Source organism: Gossypium raimondii, chromosome 3, assembly GCF_025698545.1.
Source record: "Gossypium raimondii isolate GPD5lz chromosome 3, ASM2569854v1, whole genome shotgun sequence".
Lineage (NCBI taxonomy): Eukaryota > Viridiplantae > Streptophyta > Magnoliopsida > Malvales > Malvaceae > Gossypium > Gossypium raimondii.
Genome location: NC_068567.1, coordinates 10,585,207 through 10,598,876, shown reverse-complemented (window position 1 = coordinate 10,598,876; position 13,670 = coordinate 10,585,207). Strand labels below are relative to the sequence as shown.

Below are 13,670 nucleotides of genomic sequence, written 5' to 3'. Positions count from 1 at the left end.
CTGTTGAGCGAATACACTGAGGTGTTGTTGCCTCACCAAAGCGGCTTGAAGCTTGCCTTGAAACAAGAGGCATCTGGCCATGTTCAAGATGATCCTATTCTTTCTCTCACAGACTCCATTCATTGAGGAGTATAGCATTGTGGTGATGGTGAATCCCAACAACTGTCACAAAGCTTCAAATCTCTCGGACACATATTGAGCCATTATCGGTCCTCAAGGCTCTAATTTTGCAACTGGTGATTTTCAAAGATAAGCCTTGAATTTGAGAAGGCTTCAAACACTTCGACTTTAGCTTCAAGAAGTAGACCCAGACAACCTTGTTAAATCATCTATAAATAGGGCAAAGTACTGTTCTCACCGATTGAGGTGTTCTCATAGGGCCACAAACATCGAGTGCACCAATTCGAGCTTGTTTTGAGCTCTCCAAGCCTTTGTCGGCGGGAAAAGGTAGTCTAGCTTGCTTACCAAGTCGACAAACCTCACAAACATTCCCACTAACCTCAATTTTGAAATGTCATCAACTAAATTCAGCCTATGTAGCAAATCAAGAGATCTAAAATTGGCATGGCCTAGTCTCTTATGCCACAAATCGGTGTTATCGGCAAAATTTGGTGTATGCCTTTCTTTCTACTTGGCTAACATCCAACATGAAGCATCTATCGGTCATAGAGACCGAGATTAACTCAGACCATTCATGTCTTGAGCAGTACAACAACCATCCTTGAAAACTAATGTATAGCCCTTTTCAACTAATTGGCCTACACTAAGCAAATTTCGGTCTAAATCGGTACAAAAGCACATCTGTGATCGACATTGTTACGAACCGATGCTAACCAAAGACACCGCCTTGCCCTTAGCCTCAATCACTTGCCATCTCCAATTCTAATCCTCGAGTGGAAGCTTCATCTAGGCCCTTGAACGACTTCTCATCTGCGCCATATGGTGTGAGCAACCATCGCCTAGTAGCCAATCATTCTTGGCCTTGGTTGTGCCAACAAAGCAAGTTGTTGTGAACACATGCTCCTCCCGAGCTTGAATGTCCTCAGCAAGTCTAGCTTGTTGCAGAGCGACCTCCATTGGTTTGCCCTTGCACACCTTCTCCACATGGCCAAACCGCTTGCACTTTCTACATGAATATCCGCCTAAACCAGCAATACTTTTACGAATGTGTTGTCTTCTTGCAATGAACACATGGTGGGAACACCCTTTTGCTTCATCTTTTCCGACTTGACCCTTCTATTATGCGGGGCTTCTTGCCTTTTGCACTCACACTCGAGCCTTCACCGGCTTTAGCACGAAAGCGACTTCAGATTCTCCTCCTACCTATTTGCCCTCCTTTGCTCAAGTGCATACAGGGAGTTTATCAGCTCAGACAATGAAATGGCTGATAAGTCCCTCGAGTCCTCAAGTGAAGAGATTTTTGACTCAAATTTCTCAGGGAGAGTTGTAATGACCTTTTCAACAACTCTGCTCTCTGTGAAGTCCACTCCCAGGAGCCTAATGCTGTTGACAATGGCCATTATCCTGTCTGAGTACTGCTTGATGGTCTCAGACTCCTTCATCCTCAAATTCTCAAAGTCTCTCCTGAGGTTAATCACTTGCTGTTGCCTTGTCTTATCAGTCCCCATGAACTCCTCCTTGACTTCTCCCAAGCACGCTTTGGTGAGTCACGAGCCATGATGCGAGTAAAATCACATCGAGACTCCATTTTGCAAGCAGGCCATAGCCTTATGCTTCTTGGCTCGCTCCTCAGTATGTTGCCTCATCTGTGCAATGGTGGGATTGGCTCTTAATGGAGGTGGTTCAGCATCATTCTCGATCACACTCCAAAGATCATGTGCACGGAGATAAGTCTTCATTTTAACTATCCAAATGTGATAGTTTTCACCATGAACACTTGGTGGAGGTGGTGGAGTGAAACTCATTACGCTAAACCGATTTTAAGTGCTTGATCCTTTTCGATTTTAAGCTTTCTTGATGGTTTTGATTTAAACTCAACAAAGTACAAAAATGGCCTCTCAAAGATTCGGGCTCGATACCATTTGTGGGAACAATGGCGTGACAAACATCAAACAAAGTTACAATACGGTGTTTGCAAGATCAAGCAAGAAGAATCAAGCAAAGAAAAAGCAAAGCAAAGCAAAATGAACAAAATTGAATACTCAAAGAAAATTGTAATCGAACATTACATTTTTCATTCAAAATTTGAAATAAAAGGAGTTACAATTTGTTCATTTGTGATTACCTACTAATCTAATCGCCTCCACTAATTTACAACCAATGTAAGCTTAAGTCAAATACAAAATGAGTGACATATCGCTTTTACATCACTATCTAATCACTAACTTAATCTTACTAACTATTAAAGCTAGTTGCAATTAAACTGAACTAAATTACAACAAAACAAAACAGCAATGCCAGTTGATTCATTTGGTCCAAAAACCATTCGTGCGCACCAAGCAAAATGAGCTGAGCTCGATAGCTGCTGATCTCGATAGTAGCATGCTTCTGGCTCCATGTTGCATTGCAGTCCAGCTTTCAACAGGCCATGCATATCTAAACTATTCTAACTGGGCTACCTGCTGAATATGAGTTCGTAGTGTCAGTTATTGCATCAAGTCATCAACCATACAATCTTCAAAGAGTATGTGGTGTGTTGCTAGATGCCAAATCTCGACAGAAAGACCTTTTGTTTCCTTTCCCAATGACACCTGTGCATCTTGCTGAATCTTAAAGGGCTTCCTCTTTACCTTGTCCAGCAGTTCAAAATTCGGTGAATTCTTCTTTTTTATATGCTTCTCCAACTGCTAATTTTCAGTCTGATTCATATTCTCTTAGTTATCAGCAGTTTTATCAAGCTCTGCAGTCGATGTTTCGCGGTCGTAGAAAAGGTCATGGTTCTCATCCTCAATGTCAGATTTGTGGTAAGATTGGTCATCTGGCTCTACGCTACTATCATCGGTTTGACCAATCGTACTCTGATGACTCTCGTCCTATGTCTCTAGCTATGAGTAGCACTTCTGTAAATTTCACTGGTTTTTCAAATGAAGCTGCTACTGTTAATTCTCCTTCGGGTCAAGCTCACAATGTTGTTGCTTCTTCAGCGGTTCTTACGAATGGTGCCTGGTATCCAGATACTAGTGCCACTAATCATTTAACAAATAATGCGGTCACGCTTGCTCAATCTACTCCTTACACTAGTTCAGGTAACATTCAGATGGCTAATGGTGAGAAGTTATTCATTTCACATATTGGTAACACATTTCTTTCCACTTCTGATCGTGTATTGGTATTGAAAAAATTATTGTATATACCCAATGTGACCAATAATTTACTCTCTGTATCTCAATTTTCCAAAGATAATAATGTCTTCTATGAATTTTATCCGGATTATTGTTTTGTGAAGGATCTCGTCACTAAAGCTATTTTGCTACATGGGAAGGTGGACAAAGGTCTTTACAAGCTAAACTTCAATTCTCACAACTCCAGCAACAATAATGGTGATAATTGTGCTATTTTTCAACAAGATAAACAAGCCTTCCAAACTACTACTACTACTTATCCTATAAATCATACTATGGGTACTCGTGTTCATCCTAATGGTGTTTCTTCTAATTCCTCTAATGTAAATGTTTCTTCTGATTCTTCTACTGTAATGCGACATTGACATTTGTGTCATCCTGCCAAAGATATTCTGTTTCCAGTTCTTTAACTTTGTAATATTTCTACTTCTGTAAATAAGATGTTTGATTTTTGTAAAGCATGTCAATTAGGAAAAAGTCACAAACTTCCATTTGGTTCCTCTACTATGGTATATACGCAACCTCTACAACTTGTCGTCATGGATATTTGGGGGCCAGCTCCTATTACTTCTCAGTCAAAACGTTACTATCTCAGTTGTATTGATGCTTTTACTAGATATACATGGATTTTTTTGGATAATAAGTCCGATGCTCGACATGTGGTTATTTCTTTTCATAAGATGGCATAACGACAGTTAGGCTTTCCTCTAAAAGAAATTCAATCTGATTGGGACGAGAGTTTTGGGGTCTTCAAAATTATTTTTTAGATGTTGGAATTCTACATCGACTCTTATGTCCTCATACTTCCTAGCAAAATGGGCTAGTTGAACGCAAACATTGATATATTGTCGAGCTTGGGCTTACACTTCTTGCTCAAGCATCATTGCCTCTCAAGTTTTGGGTTGATGCCTTCTATTTAGCAGTCTATCTTATCAATCGGTTGCCTACTCGAGTATCGAAATTCCAGTCTCCTCATGAATGATTATTTGGTCGTGTGCCAAATTATTCATTTCTCAAAGTGTTTGGTTGTGCATGTTATCCACTATTGAGACCTTATAATACCCACAAGTTGGACTTCTGCTCAAAGATTTGTATTTTTCTAGGGCATTGTCCAAATCCGCATGGCTACAAGTGTTTGGCTTTAGATGGCAAAATATTTTTTTTGCACCACGTTTAATTTTAAGAAGATTTTTTCCTATATACTATCTTGGCTTCCTCTTGTGCTAATTTTGTTGGTCCCGTCTCCTCTACTGGTAATTTTATTTCCGCCATACTTTTTTCTTATGGGTCATTTCCTAGCGGCTCTCTTATTGATAGGTCTACAGGTTCCTCACTGGCTCCATTGGGTCAAGGGTCTATGGTTCCTTCTAACATACGTCAAACATCTGCTGATATGCCTTGGTCACCAGTTCGTGCTATCGTCCCGGTTTCTACTTCTGTTTCTAGTATACCAAAACCAGCTCCTACTATACCCAATTTTGGAGTACCCGGTTAGTCACAGCAACTTGAACCTTCATGTGATTCCAATCCACATAATCCTAGTCCGCCTGCTTTACCGACAATTTCTGTTTTAAATGTTCATCCAATGATGACATGCTTGAAGGCTGGTATATTTAAGCCCAAAGCCTATCATGTTCAAATTGATACATATGACCCTCAAGATATTCATGAGGCGATGAATGACAAAGAATGGCGTACAGCTGTGCATGAAGAACTTAGTGCACTTATCTCTAATGGCACTTAGAGTTTGGTTTCTCTTCCGGATAATAGAATTACTATTGGTTTTTAAGACAAAGAAAAATGCAGATGGGTCGGTAGCCCATCGCAAAGTTCGGTTGGTGGCGAAAGGGTTTTCTCAAGTTGCTAGTTTTGATTATAAAGAAACATTTGGCCTGGTCATCAAGCAACCTATAATGCGTGCCTTGTTGTCTTTGGCATTGACCAACAATTGGCAACTCAGACAAATTGGTATTAATAATGCCTTCTTGAATGGAGATCTTGCTGAAGAAGTATATATGGATCAACCTCCGACTTTTGAGTAGTGTGATGAATGTGGTTTTCCATTGGTTTGTCGAATATATAAGTCAATCTATAGACTCAAACAAGCTCCACGAGCTTGGTTTGAGAAGCTGACTTCGTTTCTTGTTGGGTCTCTCGGGTTTTGAGCTTTTATGGCTAATTCCTCATTATTCATTAAGGATTTGGAGCAGTTTGGTCGACTTTATTTAGCAGTTTATGTAAACGATATCATTGTCACAGGTGAAAACTTGCATGACGTTGATTCCATCATCTCAGCTTTGCATGAGCGATTCTTGCTGAAGGATTTGGGTAAACTCAATTATTTTTTAGGCATAGAGGTTCATCAAAAATCTTGTAGTCTATTTCTTAGTCAAAAGAAAAATGTTCTAGATCTTTTGCATAAACTTAAATTGAATAGTGCCACACTGTTACCAACTCCGATACTACATCGCTTTTAATGGCCTATGATGGAGATTCGTTTATTGACATCACTCTTTATCAACAAACAGTAGGTACTCTTCAACACATTTGCTTAACACGCCCTGATGTTGCCTATAGTGTTAATAAGGTCAGTCACTACATGCAATGTCCGCTTGACAAGCATTGGAAGGCAGCAAAATGGATTGTTCGTTATCTTAAAGGTACCCTACATCATAGGCTTGTATTTCGACCTTGTCCCTCCTTACATATCACAACTTACTCTGACTCCGATTGGGGAAGCAACACTGATGATCGTCGTTTTACAGCGAGGTATACTGTGTTTCTTGGTAGCAACTTATTGCATGGAGTTTCAAGAAACAAAGTGTTGTGTCACGATCGTCTATAGAAGCTGAATTTCGAAGTGTTGCCAATACAATGTGTGAAATAGCTTGGCTGAAATCATTGTTGACTGAGATGGGGATTCAACTGGTTGCTCAACCTCCGGTCATTTGGTGTGATAACACTTGTGTCGTTGCACACTCTAGCAATCTGGTGCAACATGCTTGTATGAAGCATGTGGATTTAGACTTGTGTTTTCTCCGCGAAAAGGTGTCTGCTGGCGAAGTTGATGTTTGCTATGTTTCGGCTACACATCATATTTCAGATATTCTGACTAAGCCACTGTCGACTATTTTTTTACTCACTTGCGACAACAGCTTTGTGTTGCTTCTACTGATGAAATCTCTGCATGTCTATCTATTTTAGTAGAAGTAGAGAACAAGGATCATAATAAGACTATAAGTCATGATCAAGTGGTTAGTAAAGGTGGTTAGTAAAACTAATTCAGTTAACCCGTTGCTGCTGCAGTTATTCGTCTTAATTTCCTATAAATAGTGAAGTCTTCTATGTAAAAGATAGGTTTTTAGTTTTATGAAATAGATATTAAAATACTTTTCTTTTCTTTTTCATCTTCTTCTGTTACTACTTGAAGCTTTCATCACACAAAATTATATGATATTAAGGAGATAACAACAGTTCACCTTGATATTTTCGGTCCTAGATTGTATATTCTAATAGTGCATGGCTAGTAATTATTAGTAAAACTTAGTAATCATCGAGGGTATGCTCTTAAATCATTACCATACTAAGGGTTCCTTTGGATGCAATTGCATCTCAGTGCGTTGGCTGTTTTAGGCTAAAAAAAAATTGCAACTGAAACGTTAGTAAACGCAAGGCTGTTTGGATAGCATTCTTCAGTGCGTTGAGAATGGATTTCACCTCACCGGAGGCTGAATTTCAGACTGGAGCCTTTTGTTCCAGTGAAAATTTAGCAACTTCAATTGCTTTTTTTTTCCTCTTTTACCCATATATTCTTCCGTTGCATTCTTCTTCAGGCTTTTCTGATGTTTGGTTACCCTTCTTCTCCCCTTTCCCTTTCCCCTTCCCCTTCCCTTTCCCCTTCCCCTTGGGTTGCAAATCAGTGTTCTTGGATTTTCTGTGTTTCTCTTTTTTTCTAATTGAAATTTTCATTTTTTTCCTTATTTGGTTTTGCATTTTTTTTAAAATTCTGTGTTCTTGGATTGACAGGAGCAAAAGTTCTTGATCGGAGTTGTTCTTATGGTTCCTTGCTATTCTGTAGAATCGGTGAGTTTATTTGCTATTCTGTAGAATCGGAGTTGTTCTTATGATCAATGTTGCAAACTTTTGCTTCTAAAGATGCTTGCAGTGGGAATTTTTGTTGTTAGACTCCTGTGACTTCTTTTATGACTCTTCAATAGTCTGATCAATAAAGTCTTTGTTTTGAATGGTTTTCTTTTGTTGCAAAGGATGGTGCACAGGATGAATTCAGTTTTATGCTGTATTTTAAAATGCTATGCTGTATGTATGTTGATCTGCATTTTATTCTCTTGTGTTCTTTGTCTGGTGATGTTCAAATTGTTAGGGAGCTTGTTACAAATTTGTTAACGGTTTTGTTTATTAATGTTTTCTCTGTTCATTGTCTTGGCTTTTCTAATCTATTCATCCTTATTCTGCAGCATATTGAAGACTTGACTCAGGAAAAGTTTTCACTGCAACGAGCTCTTGAGGCCTCACGTACATTAGCAGAATCTTTGGCTGCTGAAAATTCATCTTTGACTGATAGTTATAACCAACAGGTTTGTTTCCAAATATTAGATTAGCAGCATTACCGGCTGTCATGGTCATGATATGTTTTTTTTATCAGTTCATCGTGCTTCTCCATTGCAGCACTTTCTGTCATTTCATTATCCTAATTTGTATTCTCAATCCTTCTTAAAAATCTCTTAATTATCTTACATTTACTTTTCTCCCCAGAGAAGCATTGTCAACCGGCTAAAATCTGACATGGAGAGCTTACAAGAAGAAATCAAGGCCCAACTGGTTAGTATTTACTATATTTAGGTTCTGGTAGTCACTTCAAATTGTTAGAAATAATTGAATCTCATATAACTACATACCACTTTATGTCATATGGTTAATGCAATGGTGTTTGTATGGCATGTGTCATGTGTGCACATATGCACATTGGTTTAGACTTGTTTGTGCTTAGATAAAGTTCTATCTAAAAATTGAGATACCTACTGCTGTCTATTGCATCTCTGGTGGTACCCATTAACCAAAAAATGCAGTACAAGGAACCCTCTTGAGGTTGTCCATGTCTTTTGTTGCAAAGGATGGTGCACAGGATGTTGTTGAACTTTGGCCTGCAATGCAATAGGAAACCAGCAGCAAACTAGCGTGCAGACCAGCATCCAAGCTGAACCAGATAAGCAGCAGCATTTTGTTTATTTTGTTCATTTTTAACTTGATTTAGTTGCAATGTAATTTATACTTAAAGTTAGTAGGAGTAGTTGTTGATTTATGTTTGATGTTATAGCTGGTATGTCAGCTACATTTTGTTTGTAATTCTATCTAGGCTTTAGTCATGTATCTTATACTTGACTCGTTCAAGCTTTTGATGGTTTTTGAACCATGAACAATAAGAAATGAATCAGATATGTTGATGAAGAATTGAACATGTGGTTTCTATTGGATTTCTTCGAAATTAAGAAATGAATCATTTTCATTCATCATTGCATTGCTTCATCTTTAGCTCAAATGTGAATCATTTTGCATTTTCTCTTCGATGAATATTCCAATCTATTGGACAAATACACTAGTGTGATGTTGGAAACATGGATCTAGATTTGAATTGTATGCCTTGGGTTTCAATATAAATGAAGCGAAATTATATATTTAAATTTGATTTATTATATAAATAGTAAGAATGAAATGAAAAGTATAAAAATATTTTGAAAATATGAATGTTACATTTTAAATATATTTTATCCAATTTCATTGAAATAATGTTTTGATTGATTGTAGGTTAAACAGGATTTAACAATGCTAATGTTATAAAGTCATATTTTGACGTCTTTAATCTTATATTATAACTCCAATGTTAAACTAAATCAAACTTAAAGTTTAAGTTAATTTTATCACCCCAATGTCTTATAATATTGTTCAAATTAGTAAAACATTTTAAAGGATTAGGTATGTAGGCAAAATTTCATACAAACATAGACAACGAAATTAGTCCAATTGAGTAACACTGTACTAGGAATTAGTAAAACCAGCACTAGCATATTTATGTAATTGTAATAATTCATTTCTAATTATTTATTATTGAAAATAAATATAATTGTAATAATTTTTAATCATTTATTAATTTTGTAATTGTTAAATAATTTTAAAAATTTCTATTATATATCATTTTTAATCTAATGTCCTTAAAAGTTATTTTCTATTTTCACCTCACCGCTACAGCTGCGTTTGAATCCAAACACACACTCCACCGCTGTTTCTAATCTCACTGCTACAGTACCCAATCTCACCGCCACCGCTGTTTTTAACCTCACCGGAGCTAAACACACCGCCCATCCAAACTAAGCCTAAAGCTTGATGTTAATAGATTCTTTTAAAACTCAGTTAAGGAATTTGTGATGCCATGATCTTATTTGCATTTTTCGATTGCTGCTATATGCAGTGGCGAATTTAGGGGGGCTGGCAGTAGCCCCAGCTCCCCCTAAAATTATAAAAAAGAATATTTATTATTTAGCCCTTTAATATTTGAAAACTTTATCCCCCCCTAAAATTGTTGTTTGGCCCCCTTTCCAACTTTGAACATTAAAAAAAATCTTTATTTTTTTATTTTTTCCATATAATATATTTTAACTTTTTAACTTTAAATATTTATATAATATATTATTGTAATCAACGTTAATATAACATTAAATGCAACATTAATATATTTCCAACTTTCTTTTTTTTAGATGATAGTTGTTCACTTTTAATATTACATCAAATGTGAATTTACGTTAAAATTCAATTTGTTAACTAGTGAAAAACAAGTCTCTTTCCCTATTGCTATTAACAACTATTGTCATCAACGTTTGTCCTCCAAACGCAGCATTGAGTTCATCTTCTAAGGTTTTTCTTTTCATCTTTTTGCAATTTTACAATTGTTTTTATTGTGTTTTAAAGTTTATAATTTAATTTAATTTTATAGTTATTAATTTTTTTAAAAGAAAACAAATTGAGGTATCACCTTCATTGTTTGTTCCTTTAAACTTTAATGCTCGTCCTTTTAAAATTCCTAGAGTTGAAGATAAGGCACTTGATTTGTCTAACTTAGAACGTGAACCTGGGTTACGTAAGCAAATATATGAGTATCCGGTTAATATGAGTGATGAAATTCGAAGAGTTTATATTAAGGCTGGACCATATTAACCTATTCTTTCAGAATATCCTACTTCCAATTCAAAAAAAAACGTCATCGTTATTTTCAACCATCATGGTTTAAACAATTTTCCTGGTTAGAATATACCTTCTAAAGATGCAGTATTTTGTTTGCCTTGTTTTCTTTTTAATGGCAATCTAAGTAGTCATTTTGGATCAACTGCATTTACTCATAATGGCTTTAGTAATTGGAAAAAGGTACACGATGGATGCAATTGTGCTTTTTTGACACATATGGGAAAAGATCCAAATTCACTACATAACAATGCACAACGAGCTTATGTAGATTTAATGAATCAAGTTCAACATATTGAAGCATCACTTGATAGACAAACAACACAACAAATTGCAGCTAATCGTCTACACTTGAAAACTAGTATAGATGTTGTTCGATGGTTGTCATTTCAAGGGTTTGATTTTAGAGGTCATGATGAAAGCTCAGGATAAAAAAATCATGGGAACTTTCTTGAATTGTTATCACTATTAGCATCGTACAATGAGAAAGTTAAAGATTTTTTGAAAAGTGCTCCACAAAATGCTAGTTATACTTCAACAATACAAAAAGAGATATTGCAAATTTATGCCAGTAGAGTTTGTAATGTAATTCTTGAAGAAATTGGTGATAGAAAGTTCAACATTATTGTGGATGAAGCGAGAGATGAGTCAAAAAAAGAGCAAATGAAAATTATTTTGAGATTTGTAGATAAACAAGGACATGTAAAAGAACGATTTTTTGATATAGTCCATGTTAAAGATACTACATCATTGACTTTGAAGAATGTGATTTTTAATTTTCTCTTGCAACATAGTTTTGACATATAAAATATCCAAGGTCAAGGCTATGATTTAGCAAGCAATATGCTTGGGGAATTTAATGGTTTGCAAGCTTTGATTTTGAATGATTGTCAATATGCTTATTATGTTCATTGTTTTGCTCATCGTCTTCAATTAGCATTGGTTGCAGAAGCTAAAAAAGTGGTTGAAGTGCATCAATTCTTTAAAGACTTTTCTGATATTGTTAATATTGCTTCGGCTTCTTCCAAACGAGACAATGAATTACAAACAGACCAAGCAGCTGAAATAACTCGTGTAGTATCCATCAATGAGTTAGCAACTAGAACAAGAATGAATCAGATTGGCACTTTACAACTTCCTGGTGAAAATCGATGGAGTTCCGATTTAAATTCAATTACTAGTTTACTGAAGATGTACAATGCTATTAGCACAGTTTTTGAAAGTCTAAAAAAATACCGCTTCTAACTATTCTCAGCGAGGAGATGCTCATAACGCATATAATAGATTGATATCTTTTGAGTTTATTTTTATTTTGCATATGATGAAGGAAGTTTTAGGGATTACTGATAACCTTTGTCAAGCTTTACAACGTTGTTCTCAAGATATATTAAATGTCAAGAGTTTAACGAAAGATTTAATTCAAAAGTTGAGAGATGATGGATGGAATCAATTGTTGAAAAAAGTGATATCTTTTTGTGAAACTTGGGAGTTGGATTTTCCATATATGAATGCTCAATACATTTTGGGTCGTAGTCGCAACAAGAAGGAAGATGTTATAGTGGAGCATTATTATCAAGTGGATATATTTTTTGCTACAATAGATACTCAGTTGCAAGAATTGAAGAGTAAGTTTAACGAAAATGTTGTCAAGCTTCTTACTCTTACTAAAGCTTTAGATCCCAAGGAGTTTTTCAAGTTATTTGATATTGATAAAATTTGCATTCTTTTAAACAAGTTCTATCCAAAAGATTTTTCTCAACAAGAGAAAGAACAACTCCCATATTAGTTGAAGTTTTATGAACTTGATGTATGTAAGCATCCTAATTTGAGAAAAATATCAACACTTTCTGAACTTTGCAGAAGCTTAGTTGAGAGTGGAAAGTCAGTCATGTACCCACTCGTTGACAGATTGATTCGTCTTATATTGACTCTTCCAGTTTCAACAGCATCCTCAGAACGTGTTTTTTCTACTATGAAGATTGTGAAGACTCGACTTCGTAGCAAAATGGAAGATAAATTTTTAAGAAGTTCTTTGGTTGTGTACATTAATAAAGAAATTGCAGAAAAAATTGATATAAACGAAATAATTGATGATTTTAGTGAGGTCAAGGATAGAAGAGTGCAATTCAAATAAATTTTAAGATTTCTTTCTAGTTTATTTTTATTTATTAAATTTTTTTTCTTTAATTAATTTTTATTGTTAAATTTATTAATTTTCATTACCTCAGCCCCTCTCTTGAAATTTCCTGGCTTGGCCCTAGCTATATGTGAAGATTTATTGAACATAGCATATATTACATTCATTTTCCCATAAATACATAAGTGGGGTGAGAGAGAAAGAAAAATGACACCCATATATTACATAGATTTGCAATCTAGAGTTAAAATCAAACCAATGACAAGTTCAATCATCTGCAGCTCGCAAATGTGTTGACTGTACCTAAGCACATTGTTAATAAGAAAAAGAAACGATCAAGAATAATAGGTGTAACTAACGAAATAAAAATGAAATGCTAAAATCCATGAAGCTCCAAACACCCAAAAAGGCAGTCATCTTTTCAGCATGTAACCTCGTGGCTCAAATAGAAATCCCATGCACTTCTCATTCATCATCCCTACCTAAAAATCTCGTGGTTGCATTTAGAGATGGATGTTCGATTAAATAGAGTAAAAAAAATATTGAGTTAACTGAATTGATAAAATTTATTTTATCATCCTAATTTAATTTATTTTTTAATTAAGTGAAAAATTTCGATTTAAATTTAAATAATTAAACATGATAAATTAAAATATTGTTAACAATATTACTAATTCCATGTTAGAGACAAAACCAAAACTTGAAGGAAAGAGCCCTAGATATCAATGTCAAAACTTAAGCTCTTCAATGTTCAGTAAACGTTAAAATAATTAGTGTATATTTGTGTTACATTATATATATTTATTATAATTACATTTAAGGTATTATATTTTGTAATAAAATTTGATACTTAATAATTCGTGGTTGATTTATTTATTTATTTTTTTAATATCATGATCACCGATATAAATCATCACTCTATTCTATCAAACAGCTATTTGTTTTTGTACTGATTTATTTATTTACAAAAACTGTGCTTG

At 35.2% G+C, this 13,670-nt stretch overlaps 3 protein-coding genes across 3 annotated transcripts; all 3 read left to right on the top strand.

The window, feature by feature from the left end:
* Positions 1 to 2,869: 2,869 nt before the first annotated feature.
* LOC105795683 (uncharacterized) lies at positions 2,870 to 7,524 on the top strand. The gene is made up of 13 exons (XM_012625359.2): positions 2,870 to 3,289; positions 3,407 to 3,652; positions 3,774 to 3,811; positions 4,620 to 4,785; positions 4,906 to 5,004; positions 5,093 to 5,311; positions 5,501 to 5,659; positions 5,740 to 5,889; positions 6,093 to 6,371; positions 6,458 to 6,556; positions 7,136 to 7,210; positions 7,329 to 7,385; positions 7,468 to 7,524. The coding sequence occupies exons 1-13, from the start codon at positions 2,870 to 2,872 to the stop codon at positions 7,522 to 7,524; spliced, it is 2,064 nt and encodes a 687-aa protein (XP_012480813.2).
* On the top strand, positions 7,179 to 8,778 carry LOC105797136 (protein BLISTER-like). Its single transcript, XM_052628106.1, has 3 exons — positions 7,179 to 7,897; positions 8,076 to 8,141; positions 8,434 to 8,778. Exons 1-3 carry the CDS (start codon positions 7,595 to 7,597, stop codon positions 8,476 to 8,478), a joined length of 414 nt encoding a protein of 137 aa, XP_052484066.1. The 5' UTR covers positions 7,179 to 7,594; the 3' UTR covers positions 8,479 to 8,778.
* Positions 8,779 to 11,396: 2,618 nt separating this feature from the next.
* Positions 11,397 to 12,339, top strand: LOC105795682 (uncharacterized). The gene is made up of 2 exons (XM_012625358.2): positions 11,397 to 11,765; positions 11,881 to 12,339. Exons 1-2 carry the CDS (start codon positions 11,397 to 11,399, stop codon positions 12,337 to 12,339), a joined length of 828 nt encoding a protein of 275 aa, XP_012480812.2.
* The last annotated feature ends 1,331 nt before the right edge of the window (positions 12,340 to 13,670 follow it).

Bases quoted from the DNA above. Each gene is read 5' to 3' on its own strand.
- LOC105795683 (XM_012625359.2), top strand. From the start codon at position 2,870: ATGTTTCGCGGTCGTAGAAAAGGTCATGGTTCTCATCCTCAATGTCAG. The intron at 6,372-6,457 runs GTTTGCTATGTT...TTGCGACAACAG, and splicing joins TGTCTGCTGGCGAAGTTGAT to CTTTGTGTTGCTTCTACTGA. The intron at 7,211-7,328 runs GTTGCAAATCAG...TTGGATTGACAG, and splicing joins CCCTTTCCCCTTCCCCTTGG to GAGCAAAAGTTCTTGATCGG.
- LOC105797136 (XM_052628106.1), top strand. From the start codon at position 7,595: ATGCTGTATTTTAAAATGCTATGCTGTATGTATGTTGATCTGCATTTT. The intron at 7,898-8,075 runs GTTTGTTTCCAA...TTTTCTCCCCAG, and splicing joins CTGATAGTTATAACCAACAG to AGAAGCATTGTCAACCGGCT. The intron at 8,142-8,433 runs GTTAGTATTTAC...TTTGTTGCAAAG, and splicing joins AAGAAATCAAGGCCCAACTG to GATGGTGCACAGGATGTTGT.
- LOC105795682 (XM_012625358.2), top strand. From the start codon at position 11,397: ATGCTTGGGGAATTTAATGGTTTGCAAGCTTTGATTTTGAATGATTGT. The intron at 11,766-11,880 runs GTTTTTGAAAGT...CATATGATGAAG, and splicing joins TGTACAATGCTATTAGCACA to GAAGTTTTAGGGATTACTGA.